We start from the raw sequence: 21,989 nt of genomic DNA, 5'->3' as shown, positions 1-21,989 counted from the left end.
CTGACAATCCTCCACCCGTTATCCCACTAGTGCGCGGATGGGATGGTGACGATACTGCAAGTCGAGTGAGCACGCGTGCCGCCTACCTTTATTCGCTCAGGCCGGCGACCTGCATTCATCTGCAGCCACTCCGCCAGTACGCAATATGACGAACCACCACGGCAGTCGGGAAACGCTTCCCCGGGTAAAATTGTGGGGAGCAGCGTTGTTCGTAGCTCTTCTTGCCAACTTATGGGCGGCTGACCTAGCAAGAGCTTTCGCGTAACCAAAAAAAAATAGGCGAATCCCTCCACCATTACACTACAGCCTGTGGCGGGCTTTTCAAAGCAATGTACGAAATACAGCGCAACAAGAAGCCGGACCGAAAAGGATACCCTTAGTTAAGCGGGACGGCACGTCATCGATAGCTCTCGCAAAGTGTGTTCTGTCCGTTCTTCACTCAAGGAGCGAAGCGTCAGCCACGATGCCAAGACGCGCTGACGTGGTCGCCATGAGAGGGTGGCGTGGCTGGCCTTCCTTGTTAGTCGACTCGCTGTCTCGTCGAAGACTGAGTTTTAAGATCAAATATTGCGCGTTTGGTCGGTCCCTTGAGGAGAAGATTACCGCTTCTACGAGCTAACACTTATGACTTGCCGGTCTCGACCAACTTGAGTGGTGGTTCGAGCAGACTCCACAGACACCAAATCGTTGTCACGGCTCGCTTGTTTGAGGAAACTCATGGCTTGAATACTCTCAGAGATGTAATCTGCCTTCTAAGAACTGGAGCTGAGCTCTCCACTTTGGGCCCTGCATTGTGGTGGTGGGCATGTCGTTGATGACTCAGCAGATGACTTCAATCTTGAACTCGATCGATCGAGATCAAGATTGAAGATTCCAATCTCCAAACAACGACACGCGATAAATCCACCTTCACCCACCCAAGGTCCTCAATTATTCCCAGTACAGTTCCTCCACGATATCTAGCATCCAATTCGACAAACAAGGACGGAATAGTCCCCGATCCAGCACCCATCCCGCGCAATTCCCTTGCCGCGACCTGCCTCGCCGACCCTTCGGTCCTAACTGTCCCATCCGGTGTCTGACACAGAATAAATATAAGAAAATTAAGAAATACCAAAACCTACAAGTCACAAGAGAAATGTCCAAACCAGTAGTCACCAGCGGCCACAAAATCCGCAGCGCAATCCGCGCAACTGGCGTCGCCATCATCGTCATCGCCGGAACATGGTGGGGCGCCGGCCTCCGTACGAACCAGGACTTTGAAAAGGTTTGGATTCACACCCTCCCCTCTCATCTCCCTTCTCCTTCATATCTCTAGGAACTCTCCGGGCCGGAAGGGGGAAAAACAAAAGGGGAAAGAAAGAGAGGGCTAACAGCGAATATGTGTCCAACAATACAGGAAAAGAACCGAATCCTCGAAGCCCCCGTCGAAGAGAAAATCGCCGTTCTCGAAGCCCAGAAACGCCACTTATACTCCCAACAGGAGTTGCTGCAAAGGAAACTGGATACTTTTCATGCGCGCGTTAAGGAGAGGGAAGCTGCTGCGGCGAGGAGGAAAGCGGCTGAGGAGGCGGACCAGTCGAAGAGGTGGCCTTGACCGAAGACAGAAATCACGGGGTGGTGTAGGTTAGAGGATTCGGTGTGCGGGCGGTATGCTGTGATTGATGTGTACGATTTTTCGGTGGGACTAATTTGCATTGTATACAAGGATAGACATATCATGGGACGGAGTTAGGCATCACGGTTTGAATAGAACATGTTTTTCTTCTTGAGGAACCTCTACCCCTATTCAGGCAAGCATAAATTCATTGAGTCGGAATACTCTATCACCAAGTCGCCGGATCCCCATGCCAGTGTGTGTATGAATAGCATAAGAAAACGCCGTCCGATTCTTTCGTTCTCGCATCATGTCGCGCAACTACCTTTTTGGAAACCACTCCACGTCCATCACAGCCATCCTCCACTATGCGCGCCAAAATCTCCTTACTCGACAACGCCGCTGGCGCTCGGCAGGGGAATCGCCTTGTATAGCAGGATGAGCGCCGAATGCGACTCACCGCCACCAGCAAGCGTCTCAATCTTGTCTCCCGCCACCTCGGAAATCTTGTCATCGTTGAACCACCACCAGTTTCCATCCTCCTCGCCCTTCTTTCCCGTCTTGGGATCAATCGGCGCCGTCTTCTTGACGTACGCCGTGTAGTGACCGCTATCAGCGCTCGAACCCTGATGGGTAATGACGGCGCGGAGATCGTAGATGCCCGACTGGTTCGCGCCGTCGTCCTCAAGGAGCTGGGGGCTGATGAGAGAATGAAGCTCCTTCTTGGCCTCGAGGAGCGCGGCATCGCGTTCTGCATCGACTTCGGCGTCCGTCTTGTACGTCTCCGTCATCTCGGTATCGCCGTCGGCCGACTTCTTCTCGGCTTCCTGCTTCTCCTTCTTCTCCTTTTCCTTACTCTTGGGAGCAGCCTCGCCGGACGCACCGGGAACGTCGGCACCCGCATCACGGATCTTGCGTCGCTTGCGAGCGCGCTCAATGTCCTCTTCGTCTTTGCGGATCTCCCTGACCTTGTCGCGGACGGGCACGAGGAGCTTCTTCAAGTCGTCGGTGCAGAACTCGACGAGGTCGAGCTCCTTGGGGAACGAAACCTTGCGCAAAATCTTGGCCTTCTTCTGGCTCTCGCGTTTCCAGAAGAACCGGACAAAGTGTACCGTCAAGTACTGAGGTAGCCTTGAGATCTTGGACGTCTTGGTGAACGTCGTTTCCTTGCCGAGGGCTTCCGAGTTCTTTTCAATCTTCTCCGTCAGGGCGTTGGCGATGCCGTCCCTGAGGTGGTTTGTGTTGGCGTTGATGTGGCAGTTGAGCTTGAGAAACTGGTCCGAGGACTCGACGGGCGCCTCGCCCCCTTCTTCGTCGCACTTGAGCTCGGAAACGAAATTGCCCGTCATATACCTGTCGACAAAGGACGCCGATGCCGATTGTCCTGGGATCTGGAGCTTCGATCGAATCTGCGCAAGGATCTGGGACCACGCTTCTTCGGCATCCTGCTGGGCATACACATTGCTGGACCTCGACCGCTCGGCAAATTGAGGGAAGACCTTGCGCAGCGTGTTCAGGAACGTAATGGGCTCCAAGCTATCCTGTGTCTCGCCCATTCGCCTGTACAAATCACGCAGGTCCGCCACGATGTCCACCGCCCCGAATCCACGACTGCTATCCGGCGCCTTGTACTTCACCAAAGCATCCTGAAGCTCGGGGATCGATCGAAGAGTCTGGAGAGTCGAGTTGAGGTAGCAAGTGTTTCCGAGGTTGACAAGACCGGCGGGCGTGGCTCCCTGCTGCTGCGCGGCCTCGGCTTCGGTCATGTCCTCGAGGAACTTGACGGGCTCCTTGGGGCGGACGAGGTCACCGCCCGAACCCGACGGGGTGCCGAGCATCATGATTGTCTGGCCGGCCTTGAGGCCGAGCTTGCTCATGTCGGTGTCATCTTTGAGTTGGCCGCCCTTGACGAGGATCTTTTGCCTCTCGGGTTCGACGCCGGTTAGGCTGAAGAGTTGGTATTTGAAGACTTCGCCGGGGTTCGAGGTGTCGACTTCGACGTCGTACTTCTTGCCTTGGTGCTTTACCACCACTGTATCACAGGAAGAAATTCCCCTTAGTTAGCTAGGAAATCTCTGGATTGTGTGGCTGGAGGGGGGGAGAGTCAGAGATACGAACCCGGAATGGTAGCCATGTTCGCAGTCAGGTCCAATGGTAGCTGTAATTAAGGAACTCGGTGGAAGCGTTGAGAGAAGGCGGGGTGAAGACAGGGAGAGAGGAGCCAGTTGCAGAAACCGGAGTAGAATTTGCGGATGGAGAAATAATTAAGGTGGAAAGCAGATGAAGCTGACAGAAGCCAAACGATGCAGGAGTCAAGCTTTGTGAGGCAAAAATACCAAGGCAACAACAGTCTACGCAAGACCCTGGTCGACGATGGGAGGCGAAAATGGTAATGAGCTCTTCGATGGTTCGTGATTTAGCCCAGAGCGTCGATTAGCAATGGTGGGGTTACTGGGGCACCCGGGCACTAACAATATTTGAACTGCATTGACAACGAACTACACTCGCCTCGTCAGGTGTAATCACGTGATATCACCTGAAGCCAACTGGCTCCTACCAGAAGATCTCTTGACCATTCATGGACATAAAGTGGTTTTGTTGAGGCAAGCAGGTCGATTTGCGATGTCCTACAAATACCGTCGCCCCAGTCACTCTCTGACAAACTGACCAACACAAACTTACTCAAGAGTCTACGAGGCGGCTCTGTATCGACCCCATGTGTGGCGGCGGCGTGCATTTGAGACAGTGTCACAGGATGACGAGATGCAGGGTTTCCGGGAACCTGCCCGAGTTGGCCAACCCAACGAAACCAGGCAGCTGCGTTGTGTTGGGGGCGATATTCGCTGTGAGGCCAGTAGGAGATTTCGTGTAACGCCATTCCGGCATTCGTGTCTGTATTTTTGAATTGATTGTTTTCTTTTGCTTCATGTCGAGCTCAAAGCTCATTTGTTCCGATCCATTCTATGGCACGGGAACCTATTCGACCACCACTCGTTCTTCTTGTTTTCTGGCCCTGCCTGCTCTTAACATGAAACGCGCAATGGTATCCGGCTTATCAGCAACACCAAGCCATAGTCCTGTCCTCACTGCCCCTACTTTAGAGATTAATTTCGAGTAGGAATGGCAGGGGCAACCTCTGTTAAGGTACGAATGCGCAGGCTACATTCGGCTAGGGTAAAGTATTCCAACCCACATCATAATAAGAGTAAAACCGAGTTTCGATGCCCCCACCCTCTTAGTCAGAGTCCTCATTAACGAAGGGGTTAGCGATGACCTCGCTACCATCCACTGGGCTGATGAGAACGAGGAGAGTCCCACGGGCAACAACCAGTCCGAGGGACCGCGTAGATTCATTCCCTTCTTCGTCTAGTGAGACGGTTAGTGTGTTTCCCTCATGGGGCTAGGAGAAAATGACAGTGGTGGGTTGGATAATGAGAGAATAGAGGGCCGAGAGAGCTGGACAGAGTACTTGCCTCGAACTACCTCTTCTACCTCATCCAGCACCAGGTTCATGAGCGCATCAAAGCCTTTGAGAGAGCCAGTGACTGTCCAATGCGTTAGTAGCAGTCCCAGAAACAGGAGAAATGAACCTTCACCGCAAAAGTTGGGTTGTCGGCTCCTAGGCTCAGCTTACCCTCGCGACCACCGTTAAATTTTACCGTTATCCGCTTGTCCATGTACTTGTTTAGGTCGAGGATGTTCTCCTTCTTCGGCTTCTCTCTGTCCTTGTGGTCCCCGCCAGCACCACCCGAATACGCCGCCCCGCCCCGACCTCCCCCACGGCCTCCACGATGCTGATAGCCGCCCCGTCCACCACGATGCGAGCCCCTGTCGGCCATTGTTCGCTGCGATTTTTTTTTAGGATTTCTTCCTTATTTTCCCTCTGATGTAGCTGTATCCCCTCGTCGTCGACTCGGAAATATCAAAGCCTTCGTTGCTGGCGAAAGCTCCCCCCTCCTCGCGCAAACAGAAGTATCCAAAGGTCGTTCGTTTGTTCGTCGGGTTGATTTTGTACCGTCTTTCGTCAATGAGGCGGGTAACGAAGGTCGACAAGTTATTATCCGCGCCTTTTTCTGTACAAAAGAGGCTACTCGCGTGGACCTCGTGCGCTGGGAAATAAGAAACGTGAGCCGCTGTGCTGTAACAATTGATGAGGTTGAAGTCGCAGGTTGCTCATGCTGTGTTGACGTGGGGCGGAGACTGGGTTTCGAGGGCGGTGAAGGAAATTCTGCCGCCTGGTCCAACCTATTTTGGTGGGGCTCGGGGAAGGTACAAAGGTACTTCGATCTCGACGGGAGCTTGGAGCTTTGAAGCTTCTCAGCATCCTTTTTTTTTGCCCTTCCTTTTCGGGACGTCACATCACTGGGTGACCTGTTCGTGGTGCGTAGCCAAGTTGCTCTGTACCTCTTCACGGCATATCACCCATCAGCTAAGAGTCTGTTTCACAGAGAATTTTTTTTTTTTTTTTTTTTTTTTTTTGGTCTCTTTATTTGTTTGGCTCTCTGAGCTTACGTCGTTCCGCAGATACTTGCAGAGCAACATCGCAATTGCCATCTCCACTCGTCCTTACCATCTGCCCACAGAGAAAATAAAGAATGTTCTTCGATTTAAGCCTCAAGAAACCGGCCAAAACAGGTGATTATTTTGTTATCATCCGGGTGGCTGCTGCCATGCCATGCGTCAGGGTTACGCTCGTGACATAACCCCTATCGGCAACTTGCTGATATTCCGTGCGTACACCAGAGACCAAAGGAAGGTGTGGGATGGTTATCGACAGCCGCCGCCGAAAGATGTAACGAGACCGGAGGAAGCTACGTTCTCTTTCCTCTATGTCCAAGGCATACCAGTGGCGAAGAGTTTTGGGAAACCAATGCATGGGCATGCGGACCGACTTTGTCTGGGTCTTGGAGCACTTGACACCTCACCGTACCTCCCTCCCCTCCCCCAACACTCGCATGCAGTGTGCCGTTGGAAAAAGTTCCGGATTCAGAAGGAGAGGAAATCGGCGGTGTCGGTGGGAGAGGCGTGAAAAGAAGAGTGGTTGGCTTTGCCGGATCACTTCTCCCTGAGTGGGGGTGTGGTGAGGATCCTGTATCCTGTGTGGGAGTACTGTGTGTGTGTGTTGTGTGCCAGCCAAGAGGCGTGGACGTTGAAGGAATAGGAGGGTGAGGGTGAAGGAGGTGGGTGGTGTCTGCGTAATGTGCGAGTTGGTGGATACCCTCAACTGACTCCGATGTCTAACCATTTGGCGAGCGGGATAACTAAGGGCGGGAAAGGCCCAAATTTCCATCCAGTCTACGCTAGCTCCAGAGGGGCGAGAGCCCGAGGTTACGAACGGGTGCCCGGGGATAGAGGGTGAAGGAGTCCTCCCTTGGCCCCCATTCCCACTGAGCGGTAACCTCCGTTCTCAGGGGAAGGGGACGGGACTCTCTCGAACATGCTAACGGCGTGAGGCAAGGTGAGTCTGAATCTACTCCTGGGCGAAGGCGGCACACTAGCGAATTCTCGTTTTGCCAGCCCCGGGACTCGCAACTCACAAGGTGGGTGTTGAGACACTTTCATCGCGCCAATGTATCAATATCATTCGAGGGTACGGGTGATATTCAACAGGAATTTTTGTGACCTGTTCCACGAGACAACACTGACTACGTCCAAATTTCGGTCAAATACCAGCGGTCAAGCTTAGGAACCTTAGTTTCTTTCACCCCCCTCTCTCAGAGACATACGTTTCTCGCAGGGGAGGAAAGTCAGGTGCACGGGGGTTTCCTCTCTGGAGATGACTTGGCAGGCCTCACCGGCACTGACACCGACACCGACACCGACACCGACATACGGAACCCCCCAAGAGACAAACCTCACGCGCCTTTGCTAGCACCGTACGGTAGGGAGCCAGGACACGCACTAGGGGCAGCGACGTGGCCAAGGCTCCAGTGCTCATGCTGCTCCTTTCTCCCAAAAAGGAGAGGTCAACGAGGCAATGCAGCGTTGGACAATTGTGGAGCTCTCTGAATTTGTTGTTGGCTACGAGCCTGTCTCTTCTGACGCAAGGGCCTCACGGAGATTTTCTTTTAAGTTTCATCGTGCGCACCGGCCGGCATTTACTTGCTCTGGGCATGTGCCTTCTGGCCGGCCAAGAAATGCAGGCTCCGTGGTTCGACTAGAGGACAATGGTGTGTCCGCTGTGCTGCCTGTCTCGTTGGAGAAGAAAAGAAAAGCTCTTGTCATACATGTCGGCGGTACTACTAGCCCCCGCCGCCAGGCAGCGGGTCTCCCTTTTGCTTGACTCATTGCACGACACTTGCAGACCTTTGCAAGTGTGGGTGGTCGCAGCCCTTTGGAGGGTGGGTGAATCAAATGTGTGGGTGAGGAGGATAGGGAGTTTCCTAGCGGAGGTTGCCATATTCTAGTCACACTACCCCGTTACGGAACACGATACCGAGAGTGTGAGTGTGAAACAGAGCGAGAGGCAAAAGATGGAAGGCAGTTAGAAAAGGAGAGGGTTCCAAGCTGGTGACTGTCGGACAGATGCGATTACCCGAAGGCGACCGCCGCCCAACTACGTAATGATGGAGGAACCTTCTTCTTCCAGTTTTTGCATTATGCAAGAAGTGAGAGGGAGAGGGAATGAGAGGACGACGGTAGACGAAAGAGATATAAGCTCGAAGGGTGGTTCTTAGACACTGAGGTAGTGTGGCGGCGGAAGAGCATCGAATAAGGCGAGAGGGAATATGACCATTGACCCAGGTGAGCTGGGTACCACAGCTGTGTTCTGGACCAGGCAAGCTCAGATATCGATCGAACTGGACTAGTGTCATCGGATTCTGTTTGCTCTAGTACACCATTTGTTTTCTCAGCCTGCACATTCTGCTGTTATGCGTACAACTTCATCACCGTGTACCTTTTTCTTTCCTTTTTCTTTCTTATTTCCCACACCAGCTGTTACCTGAGGCTTAGCTCTAGGCTTAGCTCAGGGCCTGGCCGCGGTCCATCCATCCTAATTGCTGACGAGGAAATCCCAGGGATTCAGATGGGTAGTTCCCAGTAGAAAGGATTGAGACAACATTACGCTACCCGCGTCCGATCGACCTCCAATACCGGCAGGTGCCCTAGTGCAAACAACAGAAAAAAAGTGAGACAAGCGAAAAGGGTCAAACACGCAGACACCAAAAAACCACTTATACCGGGATCTAGCCGAAAAAGAAACACACTAAGAACTTTGAGCGGAGGGAAATCGCGGGAAGCGAGAGACAGCGGCCAAAATGGCAGGAAATTATAAAATGGGGTTTTTACGAGAGAGTTAATAGTTCTGTAGGAGATTAATGGTGGTCAAGGTCCCACACCGATCTTACCTCCAAGACAAATAAGAAATAGGGCCTCCGGCGACAGGTGGTCAGTCCATCCGGAGGAGAATGGAGTGAACGCCCTCTCATTTGGATAGCTGGGCTGGTGCCTGCCAATTCTGGGGAAGGGAACGGCAGCGGCGGGAGATGTGCGGCGATGAGGCTTTATTGGGGGCTAAAAAAAGCACGTATCTATCCCATCTCTCTCTCCTCACACACACGCACACTCTCTCTCTTTCTTGTCTGCTATTCATCTAACCGCAGGCGGGCCAAGGGCGGCTTGCTCAGTACGGTGGACAAGACTTATAAGTGTGCGCTACGATAGGGCAAAGGAGACACCAAGTATTCCCGACCTCGGGGAAATTTACCTAGCCCTGGACGAGGACAAAAACTCTCGATCTCGCAGTGGACAGAACACCCAGCACCGATCGAGTTGAAGAACAGCATAGTGCGTAGAGTGAAAACCAAAAACCGGTAGTACGAGGGAGGGCAGGCAATGGCTTGCCGGGGGTCAAGAGAAGCTAGGACGCGTCAATGGATGTTTAGACGTCATACCCTCCGGCGCCGTCAGTCCTAAGTTCGCGACATTCATCTCTCTTTCTGGTCTTTCCTTTCCCCGGCGATGGTGGGGGCGTGTGTCCTTTGTTTCTTTCCTTTTTCTGATGTGGTTTTTGATTATTTTCCCGGGCGGTGATATTTTACATCTCATCTCTCATATTTCCTTTTTACTTTCTGTTTCCTTCGGCTTTTATCCAGCTGCCTTCACCCCTTTTCGTTGCTTTTTCCGCTCAACTGGCTTGCCTCTCCGTCTACCTACTCTGAACAATATCCCATCATAATATCCGGTCACGTTCCACAGTTGTCGGTGGCCAGTAGGCAAACTCGTGGGCTTGATTGCCCATGGGACGTTTGAGGCGCGGTGGACTTGGCCTGTTGTAGGAGAGCGGTAGGGAGTAGCAAGGTAGAGATGGAAAGATGGGCCAGAAGGAACACGACGAGGCAACCAGACGTCAAGTAGAGAGGCAGGCGGACTAGGCAAGCTCAACGGTGGCGCGGTCTTCTGGATCACTTCGTTCCAGGGAGGCCGGAAGAGATCTATGTGTTACTAGACCTCGACTTACAGTAGCCCTCCGCCGGCGCTGGATCGAATAGCTTCCACGCTCCTCTTCCACCGCAGCCCACCCTCTCACCCCCATACTTTTCTGTCCTTCCCACACTTCGAGCCATACTTCCCTCTTGCCCCCTATCCTCTATCTTTCGGAATCTCTGCTCCCTCTCCTTTTCCTTTTTCAATATCTTCTCGAACATTTGTTTCTCCGGAGTTTGGGCTCGTAAACGCACATCCGTAGCTTCCCTTCCGCGGCGCCTCCTCCCTCGCCATTGGGGGATACCTGTCTTCTTCTTAGGGCGTACAGCTTCGAAAAAACCACTCCCCTAGAGACTGTACGCGGTTGAAGTCCACCGCCGTTGAGGAGGAGGAAGCACTGTTCTTCTTTTCAGATTTCCTGGAGGAAAGCAAAAGAACACAAACCTTTTCTTCCACTACTCTCTCTTCATCAGCCCTCTAAAACGAAAGACGCAACGACAATCCTTTTATTCCCACCGTTCCGTTCCCTCGGTCCCCATCCGTTGTCTCTCTCTCTCTCTCTCTCTATCTCATTCCCGCGCTCTCGGTCTTTTCTAAAAACCCGTCAGGCTGTTCCCAGCCAGCCAGAAGAGTAACTTGACGAGTTTCTTTTTCTTTCTTCTCGCACATCCCCTCCATTGTTCCTCTCTCTTCGAGTCTCGTTCAACTTCGAGCCCCCCCATCCCCTTTTCTTTTCCTAATACACCCTCCCATTCCTATTTCCGAAGATCTTCGTACTCTCTCGGGTATCATTTCCCCTCCTTTCAGCTCCCTTCCCACAAATTTCGGATATCCTTTTTAACCCCCCTGCCCCTTTCGTCCCGCCTCGGGCAGAGTCCCATCCAATGGCACACATAACCACAGAGCAGGAGCCGCACAAGCGGAAGAAGATCGACACTGGGGATACTGGAGGAGGAAGCGGCGGCGGTAGTACTAGCGCCGGTGCCGGCGGCATTGGTGGTGTCTGTGGGGGAAAGCCGATCCGTCTCAACACTCTCCCGCAGATGGCGTCGTCACGTCCTCCACATCCAGGTATGCTGTGCTTTTCCTCCTTCTTTTTCTCTCCCTAACACTATTTACTCTTTCCTACCTTTGCGATACATCTCCTGCTTCTTTGGGTAGTGTTGGGCAGCTTGGCACCCTCCGTTTTGGAAAACAAAGAGCGAGCTCCAACACCGCTTTTTACCATGTCTCTTTCTTTTCTTCCTTACAGCCTGGGTTTCATTTACAAAGGCTTGTTTGTTTCTCTTTCCCCTTCTCCCTCGGCGACTCGGCCTTTTCATCCGTGACGTACCTTTTATCTTTCCCCCGCCTTGTTTCCTTGTTTCCTGAAGAAGTCCTCCTGACGGATCGTGTCTCTCTTTCATCGTGGAACCCGGACAGTCAACCCGTGTTCCGTGTCCTTGTCTTATCCCAGATGAGATTTGACAAGAAACCGGGAAGAAGAAAGTACTAGAGAAACAATACTCGTTCTTGTCTGAGCTGGAATGACAATGAGTAGCCCAGTCTCTGGTAAAATCATATCTCTTTCCTCCTTTATTTCACTCTCTGTCTCTCATTCCATTTTCCCTTTCTTTTCGTTTGCTTTTTTTTTTTGGGTTCGTTTGCCGGCCACAGTCCTCGGTTTTGACTCGTTGAGTCCTCCAACACAATCAACACCAACAGCTTCCTTTTGTATAATGATAGACGGTAGGCCGTCATTGTCTAACTATAAGTAGGCACGCCGGTATCCACGCCGATCAATTATTTCTCGCGGGCGAGCTACGAAAAGTTAAGGTTGGTGCAAGGCGAAGGGGACATATTCGGGCACCTGTTGAAGCTCTTATCAGACTATGAGGGTAAGTTCCGCTCCCCGGTCAGGAATGAAACTTGCTCGGCTCGTTCATCGACAAAACGAGTTTCACTAACAGGAGCTCCTCCTTTCCCCCCTCTTCTAGGAGTCCTAACCCGACAAGAAAGTCTCGCTTTCAACCTCGGAGCCAAACTCACCGGCCCCCGGCTCATGAAAGCCGTCGAAAGCGCCTTCGAAGGCCCCATTCTCACATCCCCTCCCCAAACACCACAAACACTCCACCCCGTCCGCTGGTCCGACATCATCCACTATGCGCGGTCCAACCCCGGTGGGTTCACGACGGCGATGCTACCCGGCGGCGGGCGCGTGTGCCAGTTCCACCTGAAAGGGATGCAGGTCGAGGTCATGGAGGACGACTGGCGGCTCATCGGCACGGGGGCCCTCGACGGCATGATACCCACGGCGCCTTTGGAGGAGGATGAAGCGGCGGAGTTGGCGACGGTGGATATTGTGGAGGCGAGGCTTGAGGCTCTCGTGCGGACGGCGGAGGAGGTGGCGAGGAGGGCGAAGCAGCTTGTTTATGCGCTTGGGGGGAGGAGGTCGGGTATACTGGCGCAGAGGGGACAGCAACAACAACAGCAGCAGGCGTCCGCGGTCGCGGCAGGTGGGTTTCAGGCGGTGAATAATCGGAAGCGGAAGAATAGCGTGCGTGGGTCCAGAGCTGGCATCGGTGGCGACGTGTGTGACCTCCACGCGGAGCTCATTCAGCAGTTCAACTCGCCCTCGCCTTCGCCCAACACGTTTGCGCGACCGATGTACGGGATCCAAACAGCGCCGGGGCCGAACCATATTGCCGTATCGGCGGTAGCGACAGGAGGAGCGCCCGGAAATCCGAACCCGGCGCCACCGATCGGACAGCCGTATCATCCTATGGCGATTAGTCCGACGGCGAGATTCGCGCCCATCGCTCCCAGCGGACGTCTTCCCGCGCAACAACAACCGCCGGCAACGCCACGGAGAGACTCAGCGGCCGAAGACGCCGAGGCTTTGCATCGGCCGCTGATTACGAGCATGATCGAGACGCTGGGGAAGGGAGACGAGATCACGCCGCCTTGCGATAGGTGCAGACGGCTTCGGGCGGAGTGCGTCAAGCATTTGACGGCTTGTCAAGGGTGTACTAAGAAACATGCTAAGTGTACATGGAAGACGGCGACGGAGGAGGAGATTTCTGAGTTGAAATTGAGGAGGGAGATGAGGAGGCGGGCGGCGAAGAAGGCTGCTGAGGGCTCGGGTCAAGGTGTTGGTGGGACGGCTACGAATGTTGGTCCTGGCACAGGAGGGGGAGGAGGTGCCGGTGTTAGTGCGATGATGAGGGGGAACGAGAGAAGTGAGAATAAGCTACCGAGTATTCAACAGCAACAACAACCGCAGCAGCAACCACCGCCTCCTCCTCCCGCAAGCCAACCCGTTTTACGCCAGGATCTGGTCAGTAGGCTTGTTGTTGACGAGCAGGCCCCTCCCCATAGAGCCCTGATCGAAAGCGAGGACGCCGGGACGGCCCATCACTCACCTCAGCACCACGGCCGAAAGACCTCGGGGTCCGGGAATAGGGAGGAGACCCCCTCGTCGCGGATGGATATCGATTCCATCACGACGCAGACGAGCCCTCCGCGGAAGATGCTTCCAACAGGATTACCACGGGATCCGAACTTTTTGAGTACGCCGGTCAAGGAGATGGAGATGAAGGAGGTGCAGGTTGGGGTGCTGCCGCTACCGAGCCCCGTGGCTGCTGCTCATGGAGTGCACCCATGACGGACGGTAGAGCATGGTCCATCTTAGGTTCTACTGGTGGGATTGAGGTGTGCTAAGAGTGTTTTGGTATTATGACGAGGGGTAGATATAGAGCACATTTACCGAGGTACTGCATTCTTGGGAGCGAGAGGGAAATAGGAGGATCAATTTGATAGCCAGAGCCGGGTGTTGCTTCGACCTGAACACTCAGGGTGGAGTTGGGAAGAGGGCACCTTTTATCCTCGTTTATTATGCAACAATTGTTTAGATAGATTCCCCGAGCGGCACATGGAAGAAGTAGAAAACAAGAATAGATTGGACACCAGGACTACAGGAGGTTTCTGTTAGTATAAAGTGAGAATAATCAAGGATAAGTGGAAGTAAGACAGAGCTGAGACGAGGCGTCTTCGTCCACCCCAGCCATGAGAGGAAGTCGAGATTCGTGCGGGTTACAGTGCATTCCAGTATTTGCACGTAGTACACGATAAGACCGCTGACACATCAGGAATGGTCTGTGCGGTCATCGTCGGTTGATCCCGCCCAACACGTCGGGACAAGTTGAGTGAAGATGCCCGTCTGGTGTGACGTGACTTTGTTAATTAGCAGGGATCAAGATTATTTTCTCCATTACTAACACGGTACAAGTCATTTGTACTGCGTACATCGTACTGAAAATTTCCCCAAATCCAACCAGAAACCGGAACTGGGAACTGCCCTTTTTGAACTTGGTCCATGATTCGATGTGACCAGAACTTTTCTTTTTCTCTTCGTCTAAGTTGATCTCCTTGGACCTTAGGGGAATTTTTCTACTATTGCAAACTTCATCTTAATTATTCATTCTTTTACTTCATCGGTTAATAATTGATTCCCTCTTCTCGTCCTGGATGTGCTACAACGGGATGATCTACTGCATGTGAGGCAATCGCAACCTGGGAGGCCTTCCAACAATTTTTTTTCCTGCTTTCTCTCACAAACCGTCGTTCGACAACCGCCGAGATCCTGAACAATCGCAACCAGCGCGGTCTGAACAACGCGCCTGGTCTTCCCCCATTTCCTTTCCCAACTCCACAAAGAATCGAATCGAAATACGACCATGGCGCATTCACATCCACCATCCGAAAAACTCTTCCGGGGCGCCGCGGGCCCCCATGATACTCGCATCGCTGAGCGAGCCGCCATGGTACAATCGCGTGAGACGGGCGATGTGCTACCGAATTCCATGCCCGAGGCGTCGCCTTTTGCCAAGTCCTGGGCTCACTTTGTCGCCGGAGGGTAAGGCTCATATCAAAATACCCCTTGGAGCTCTGGCTCGACCCCGTGACGGGCGAAAGGCTAACAAGATCTTTCACACAAAAAGTGTCGGCGGCATGACGGCAGCAGCCCTCACAGCCCCCCTCGACGTCCTCAAAACCCGCCTCCAATCCGACTTCTACCAATCCCAAATCCGCGCCTCCCGCGTCGCCCACACGCAAATCAGCTCCCTCAACTTCTTCCGCTCCGCATCCCTCCACCTCCGCGAAACGATCCAGATCCTCGCCTCGGTCTACCGCATCGAGGGCCCCCGCGCGCTCTTCAAAGGTCTCGGCCCTAACCTCGTCGGCGTCGTGCCAGCCCGCAGCATCAGCTTCTACACGTACGGCAACGGCAAGCGGTTAATAGCCCAATACGCCAACGGCGGCGAGGAGGCTGCGTGGGTGCACCTATCTGCGGGTGTTTTGGCGGGTATCGTTACATCTACGGCGACGAACCCCATCTGGATGATCAAGACGAGGTTGCAGCTTGATAAGAACGTGGCGGAGCAGAGCGGTGGTGTGACGAAGAGGCAGTATCGGAATAGCTGGGATTGTACGAGGCAGATTTTGAGGAATGAAGGGTTTAGGAGCATGTATAAGGGGATGAGTGCTAGTTATTTGGGCGTTGCGGAGTCGACTATGCAGTGGGTCATGTACGAGCAGATGAAGAGCTATCTGGCGAGGAGGAATGCCTTGATTGAGTTGAGCGGGAGGGAGAAGACGGCGTGGGATAAGGCGGTGGATTGGACTGGGAAGGTGTTTGCGGCTGGTGGGGCCAAGTTGATTGCTGCTGTTGCGGCGTATCCTCATGAGGTGAATTTTTGTTCGGCTCGTTTCTGGGCATGTTGCGGCATACTTGACGGATTGGCCTAACCTTTCTGCTTTTCTAGGTCGCCCGAACACGACTACGACAAGCCCCGATGGCCAACGGCCAACCGAAATACACAGGCCTGATCCAGTGCTTCCGCCGCGTCTGGATAGAAGAAGGCCTCGCCGGTCTCTACGGCGGAATGACTCCGCACTTGATGCGGACGGTGCCTAGCGCTGCTATCATGTTCGGCATGTATGAAGGCATCCTCCGCATCTGCGGCACTACAGCTTAAAAGGAAAAGAAGAAACGGAAAGTCCATCTCCACTACTTTACGGTAAGCTCCGATACGAAAAGAGGAGCTTTTGTACCAACATTGTTTTTGAAAGGCAATCAGGCTTTGTATCATCATGTTTTGGAGTTTTTTGTTTCTTGCAATCTCTCAACCCTATCTGTTTTCCATTTGCCAGTTTGGGAATAGAATGGGGGAGCTCGATTGGGTTTTTACTAAAAGATGACGGAGAGGGATAAAACGAAAGAAGAGAACCACATTCATTGGGTTGGGGTTTCGGAAGGCGTTGGGGCCTTGAGCAGCACCTGAGAGATCTTGTACATATGCACACTCTTCTCCCAAGAGAATCTGAGATGGGGGTAGAAAAAGGCGGATGGGGCAAGGCGGGAAAAGGAGAAGAGATCAAGTGTACGATACGTCTAATGTACGCTTTATGTGAAGGAAGGGCCTGTGATACCATCCTCTATAGACATAATCCTCCGTGTTGCTATACCTGGAGGCTCTCAATATAATGACGCATCATTTCCTACAACCTCTCTCTCTCCCTGTGTGTGTGTATAGTGCATTCTACTAGAGGGCTTGAGTTGGACAGATATGACTAGTGAAGAATGTAAACTGTTTTGATTTGTGTCCGGATCGCTAGTGCTACCATTTTTCAAACATGAACAATCTCGACTACCGCACAGCCTGCATACGTCCCCATATCAATCACACAAGGTACGTGAGTACACATGAAGAACTTCAACAGCAGAAACAAGGCGAGGGAGGTGAGAAAAAGAAAAGGATAACAAAAAGAAAAGTAAAACGAGAAGGGATAGAGGAGAAGAATAGAAACATTGAAAGTTGAAGACTCGTGCCCTGCTCCATCCACCAAGGTCCTGTTTTCTCCCAAAATTTGTAACGCCTGGAAATATCGCACAGCTTAATGGTAGGTAGATCATGATCTCGTCAGCGAGATGCGAGACCTACGTGATCTCTGTTCGCTTCTCTTAAGCCCGCGAGAGCTCACCAGGCATTCCTATCCCAGTTTGGATCTACATAGAACTTCATTAGCGCCAAGATGGGGAGGGAGAGTTCAAGGAGAAAAGAAAAAGAGGAACTCACCCTGCACAAAAGCAGCCAAAACCTTACTCCCCGTCTGCAAAAGCGGATGCCCAACCACAATCTTCAAAAACTTCTCCAACCCCGCCCTCCTGCCCTCAATAACATCATCGCTAAACCGATTCGTAAACACCTTCCCCGGCAACGGCGGAATGGTCACCCTCGCACTCTCCCTCTCGAGAATATCGCGAAAGTACTCAAAGTCGGAATAGCGCCTGCGCACGGTGGACTGGCGCAGCTTGAAGGCCGGGATATTGGTGCGGCAGACGATCTCGTAGTCGGTGTACATGTGGCGGCCGACGCCGTGGGTGCGGGGGTTGCGGACCTCGATCTCGAGGAAGTTTTCGGGGGGCCCGTAGATCTCGTCGAAGGATTGCTGGCGGGTGTCGGGCATGGATTGGAGGATGGGGCGGTGGAAGCGCGGGGAGGTGGGGGATGTGGTGGGTGCGGATGCCGGCCCTTCACCGGGGGCGGCGCCGGAGGAGTCGTGGGACGACGTGGTGGCGGCGGGAGGGGGGCACAACTGGGGCAGAGTCTGGTGGTTGTTGAGGGGGCGTGACCAAAGGGCCCTCCGAGTGGTTGTTTCCTCGATGTGTGCAGGCGGAGAAGGAGCTTGATTCGTTTCTGGAGCGGGTTGCGCAAGTGGTTTTGAGGTATTAGAGACGGCGACGGGTGGATTCGAGATGCGGGACGGTTTGGGTGAGGTCGTGACGATGTTCGTATTTAGTTGGAGGAGCCAGGAAGAATGCGGTTGGGGTTGTGGTTGTCGATGTCAAAGGTGGAGGTCAATCAAATGTGGTGGGGTGGATTCGAATGAATCAACACGAAAGGCACAGAAGGTGCTAAGGCGGGGTCTCCTTTGGTCAGTAGTGTCAAAGTTACTCCGACCTCTGCTTCTCTTTTTGTTAAGCTTACTGAGGCACAAGACAAACGATGCTATGATGTAAGCACCTTGACCCCGCCTTGAGACATCAATACGAAGCTCGACGAAGCTCTGATCTGGTCTATGTATTATCTCGTATTATGAAGTGGTTCTCAATATTAAAATAGAATACCCCTGATCTCAGATCTCAGATCTCAGCGTCTCGATCAAGAGGACACAGCGGCCAATGCCAATGTCTCAACTCCCGATATAACCCAGCAATTCATCCAGGACCCGAGCATCCCCTTCCTGCTTCTCCACCTGCACCTTCTTACCCTGCAGTATCTGCCCTAGCTGATCCCGCGTCAAAACCAACCTCAGGTCGAACCCGTCCCCTCCTCCAGCCTCGAGCAACCGTCGCGTCAGTACACCATTGCTCACTATAAGCCGCCACTTCTTCTTAACATCCGTAACATCAAAATCAATCGTAAACGATGCCTCGGCAGCCTTCTCGCTATTCAGCCGCACAGCAATGACGTCAAACCACTGCTCAACAGACAGATGCGTCCCGGGCGTACTCCAATCCGTATCCTGGCCGACTCGTCTACCGGTCCTCAGCTCCAGAGCCCCCGTCAGGTAAAAGTTGCGCCACGTTCCGTTTTCGGAGCCGTAGCCTAGGTTCTCGTACGCGGAGGCCAGGAGATCCCTCAGCCTGGAGCTTGCGTGATCAGGGTATCCCGCCACAGCGTGGGCGAGCAGCGTCGCTGCGAACCGGGCGTCGCCCTTGCTCAGGAATTGCTCGGCCTTGTCGCAGAGACTGTCAACGCCTCCCATGCACTCGACGTATCTTCTTCCTTCCTCCGCCGGGGGATATTGCCATATATGGGCTGGGTTGCCGTCGAACCAGGTCATGTATTTTTGATAGATGCCCTTTTTGACCAGCCCTTCGTCAGCTCTTTATCTTTCATCGAGCGAGAAAATGGGCACGGGTATACATACCTTGACGTTATGGCTTACCGAACCGTAGAAGCCTCGGCAATGCCATGCCCGCGAGAGTGCCGGCGGCAATTGTATCTTCTCGGCAATCTCCACCCCCGTCATCCCTACGAAGAAGGGGAGAAAGAGATTCAGCGTTGTGGCTTTCTAATATGCACGGGTGGGTTCTCCGTAAGACTTACCTAGATTCATCATGCGTACGGTCTGGTCGTGCAGATATCCGTACAGGTCTCGCTGCTCAGACAGCCTAGTGATGAGCTCTTTCCGGCCCCATGTAGGCCAATGATGGCTTCCAAAGACGACGTCTGACGTTTCTCCGAAGAGCACAATTGCTTCGTCGAGGTAGCTCGACCATGCCTTTGCATCTCGTATTTCGGCTCCTCGAAGGGTGGCCTAAAAGGATGGCGGGGTGGCACCGGAGTTAGTTTTAACATTCCAAGCGTCCTCCGCCACAAGGAACACGCTGCCTCTCTTCGGCTAACTCACGATATTATGCAGGCAGTTAGTAGCCGTCTCGGCGATTAAGAGAGCTCCGAAATCGGGAAACTGGAAATTCATCTCCGCCGGCGCTTCAGTCCCAGGCACCATCTGGAAGATGATGCGCACGCCGTCAACAACAAGCTCTTCCCCCGTCTTCTTTATCAGCACGTTCGGGGGAATGAGAGACGTCGACCCTGTACTAGTACCCAAGCCCAGTCCGACTCCAATCTGTCCCGTTGGAGACCGGGGGATGGCGGTGCCGTACATGAACACAGCGCGTTTCATCATAGACGGCCCACAGAGGATGTTCTCGCTTATAGCGGACTCCATGAAGCCCTCCGGTGCAATAATCGGGATACTACCATCGTTCTTCCAACCCTCGGGTAGGACTCCCGCGGCGCCCATGTAATGGTCCGCGTGAGAGTGAGAATAAATCAGCCCCGTCACGGGCCTGCCTTTACCCCGGTGAGTCTGGTAGAGCTGCAATGCCGCCGCGGCGCACTCGCACGAGATGAGCGGATCGATAACCACGATGCCTTTCTCGCCTTCGACGATGGTTATGTTGGAGAGGTCTAGGCCTCGCACTTGGTAGATGCCGGGCTTGATTTCGAACAAGCCCTGCTTGGCGATGAGTTGGGCTTGTCTCCAGAGGTGCTTGTGGGCCGTCGGGGGACAGTCCTTCTCGAGGAATGCATATTCATCGATGTTCCATACCACTTCCCCCTTGGCGTTCTTGATGATCCCGGGAGTTAAGGCGGCGATGAAGCCTCTTTGGGCATCGTCGTAGTCGCGCCTGTCATCGAGAGATGGTGAATGTGACATGTCCAGCTCTGTATACTTATTTACTCTTGCGCGCTTCTTCTGATTTGTGGTATTTGAATATTATGGCGCCAGAATTATATACATGAATGGAGAGTCGGAACGATTCGCCTGTCCGAGAGAATTCACGCCTCTTCGGCTCCGACAAGCATCATCGCATCATCGCTCCCTCCACGTGATCATCAGTCGGTGCTCTCAGCCACCCAAGTCCGATGTCGAAAAGGGAAACAATTTATTAAAAACGCTCTTTTTTTCAATGTAGGGATGTGGCATTGTAGGGAGAAACTCAAAATATGTTCTTCAGAATTGGACTCCCGGGACACCCGTCGGATGACGTTGGGATACCCTCATGTGGCGTTTTGGGAGTCGCCGAGGAGCTTAGCTCCAGCTGGACCACGCGAGAAGGTCAATGGGCGAGGAATGATCCTGATTTATGAATGAGGAAACATGAGAAGCGACTAGCGAACCTAGGTGTGTCGAGGTGCGTCCGGCTCACTTACACCTCTTGCTATCCTCGAGGATAAGAACCCCGACCCTTTCCAGCCCCCAAGAGCGAAAAGTTGGACTCTTCTTGACGAGAACAGAGTCAGAGAAACAAACACTGAAGCAAAAAGAGAACATACAAAACAAAAAAAAAAAATTCCAAAAGAAAGCAATCAACACAAAATACCGTCAAAATGGGTATGGCATCAAAAGTCATCTCCATCTTCCTCCGCGGCTGGGCCTTCATAAGTGCCGTCATCGTCACCGGCATCTCGGGCAGCTTCATCCATCACCTCCACACCCACGACCTAGGCAGTTTCGCAAGGATCAACTACACGATTTCGATTGCCGTCATCAGCATCGTGTTTTCCCTGGTACTGATGCCGCCGTTCCGGTATACGTTTTGGGCATTTCCGTTTGATGCAGCCATGTTTATCATGTGGATGGTTGCCTTTGGACTTCTTGCCGGCGTGAGTTCTTATATGGCCTCAATTTCTATGTTTTAGCTACTAACACGGCCTCACTAGTTGGCTTCCAGCTGCGGTGGCTTCTGGTTCAGATTCACTTGGAGGTTCTCCTGGAACGGTAACCGCTGTTCGATGTGGAGGGCTCTGCTTGCCTTTTCCTTCATTAGTAGCATGATGTGGCTCGGCAGTGCCCTCTTGGGTATCTACAAGACTGGCCCGTGGAATAAGGACCAAGAGGGATATGTTGGTTCTCGGTAAGTGACTTTCCCCCCCTCGGTTTGTTTTTATGAGGATATCAGGGAGATCAAGTTATTTTGGGCTAGATGCTGACGACACGATAAACTTGTAGCAGAGAAAAGCACAACCGTGGATCGGGAACTCAGCCTATGACCCAGCCTTCTGGACAAACTACTGGACAGACTACTGGCCAGGTTCCTGCTCAGCCCGCTACTGCGCAACCAGCTACCTACACTTCCAACAACGTCTAAGTGAAAACGGCAACCTCGAAGGGGGACTAACAAGCATTGCTGGGTGACGACACCAATACCCTTGGAGGTTGGACTATCGAATGGGAGAAGTATGATATCACCAGGTTTAGGGACCCGGGGATTTGCACCTTGCAAGATACTCAAGTCGCGTTGGCTACCCAAGGCTTCAAAAAAAGGTTAGCCAGTGGATATGGTGGAAGCTTAATTCGCCTTGGGAGTCAAAGACAGAGATGCTTTGGATTTGCCGTACATGTA

General features: G+C 53.0%; 7 protein-coding genes across 7 annotated transcripts; 4 read left to right on the top strand and 3 right to left on the bottom strand.

Annotated features, from left to right (window-relative positions):
• Positions 1-1,138: 1,138 nt before the first annotated feature.
• SAPIO_CDS5087 (uncharacterized protein) lies at positions 1,139-1,597 on the top strand (the record flags this gene model as incomplete). Its single annotated transcript, XM_016787483.1, has 2 exons — positions 1,139-1,267; positions 1,400-1,597. The coding sequence occupies 2 exons, from the start codon at positions 1,139-1,141 to the stop codon at positions 1,595-1,597; spliced, it is 327 nt and encodes a 108-aa protein (XP_016642814.1).
• A 386-nt stretch (positions 1,598-1,983) lies between these two features.
• Positions 1,984-3,731, bottom strand: SAPIO_CDS5086 (Ubiquitin carboxyl-terminal hydrolase 6; the record flags this gene model as incomplete). Its single annotated transcript, XM_016787482.1, has 2 exons — positions 1,984-3,629; positions 3,716-3,731. 2 exons carry the CDS (start codon positions 3,729-3,731, stop codon positions 1,984-1,986), a joined length of 1,662 nt encoding a protein of 553 aa, XP_016642813.1.
• A 1,101-nt stretch (positions 3,732-4,832) lies between these two features.
• On the bottom strand, positions 4,833-5,436 carry SAPIO_CDS5085 (uncharacterized protein; the record flags this gene model as incomplete). Its single annotated transcript, XM_016787481.1, has 3 exons — positions 4,833-4,997; positions 5,081-5,142; positions 5,232-5,436. The coding sequence occupies 3 exons, from the start codon at positions 5,434-5,436 to the stop codon at positions 4,833-4,835; spliced, it is 432 nt and encodes a 143-aa protein (XP_016642812.1).
• A 5,472-nt stretch (positions 5,437-10,908) lies between these two features.
• Positions 10,909-13,667, top strand: SAPIO_CDS5084 (uncharacterized protein; the record flags this gene model as incomplete). Its single annotated transcript, XM_016787480.1, has 3 exons — positions 10,909-11,095; positions 11,782-11,901; positions 12,001-13,667. The coding sequence occupies 3 exons, from the start codon at positions 10,909-10,911 to the stop codon at positions 13,665-13,667; spliced, it is 1,974 nt and encodes a 657-aa protein (XP_016642811.1).
• Positions 13,668-14,739: 1,072 nt separating this feature from the next.
• SAPIO_CDS5083 (uncharacterized protein) lies at positions 14,740-16,041 on the top strand (the record flags this gene model as incomplete). Its single annotated transcript, XM_016787479.1, has 3 exons — positions 14,740-14,918; positions 15,004-15,751; positions 15,829-16,041. The coding sequence occupies 3 exons, from the start codon at positions 14,740-14,742 to the stop codon at positions 16,039-16,041; spliced, it is 1,140 nt and encodes a 379-aa protein (XP_016642810.1).
• A 1,002-nt stretch (positions 16,042-17,043) lies between these two features.
• SAPIO_CDS5082 (uncharacterized protein) lies at positions 17,044-20,299 on the bottom strand (the record flags this gene model as incomplete). The annotated part of the gene is made up of 6 exons (XM_016787478.1): positions 17,044-17,072; positions 17,143-17,763; positions 18,337-18,931; positions 19,001-19,104; positions 19,180-19,390; positions 19,484-20,299. The coding sequence occupies 6 exons, from the start codon at positions 20,297-20,299 to the stop codon at positions 17,044-17,046; spliced, it is 2,376 nt and encodes a 791-aa protein (XP_016642809.1).
• A 674-nt stretch (positions 20,300-20,973) lies between these two features.
• On the top strand, positions 20,974-21,734 carry SAPIO_CDS5081 (uncharacterized protein; the record flags this gene model as incomplete). The annotated part of the gene is made up of 3 exons (XM_016787477.1): positions 20,974-21,249; positions 21,307-21,500; positions 21,596-21,734. The coding sequence occupies 3 exons, from the start codon at positions 20,974-20,976 to the stop codon at positions 21,732-21,734; spliced, it is 609 nt and encodes a 202-aa protein (XP_016642808.1).
• Between the last annotated feature and the right edge of the window lie 255 nt (positions 21,735-21,989).

The sequence above is a fragment of the Scedosporium apiospermum genome (assembly GCF_000732125.1).
Source record: "Scedosporium apiospermum strain IHEM 14462 chromosome Unknown SEQ_SAPIO_0097, whole genome shotgun sequence".
NCBI classification, from domain to species: Eukaryota; Fungi; Ascomycota; class Sordariomycetes; order Microascales; family Microascaceae; genus Scedosporium; species Scedosporium apiospermum.
The sequence above is the reverse complement of the archived record's forward strand: the minus strand, read 5'-3'. Positions and strand labels throughout refer to the sequence as shown.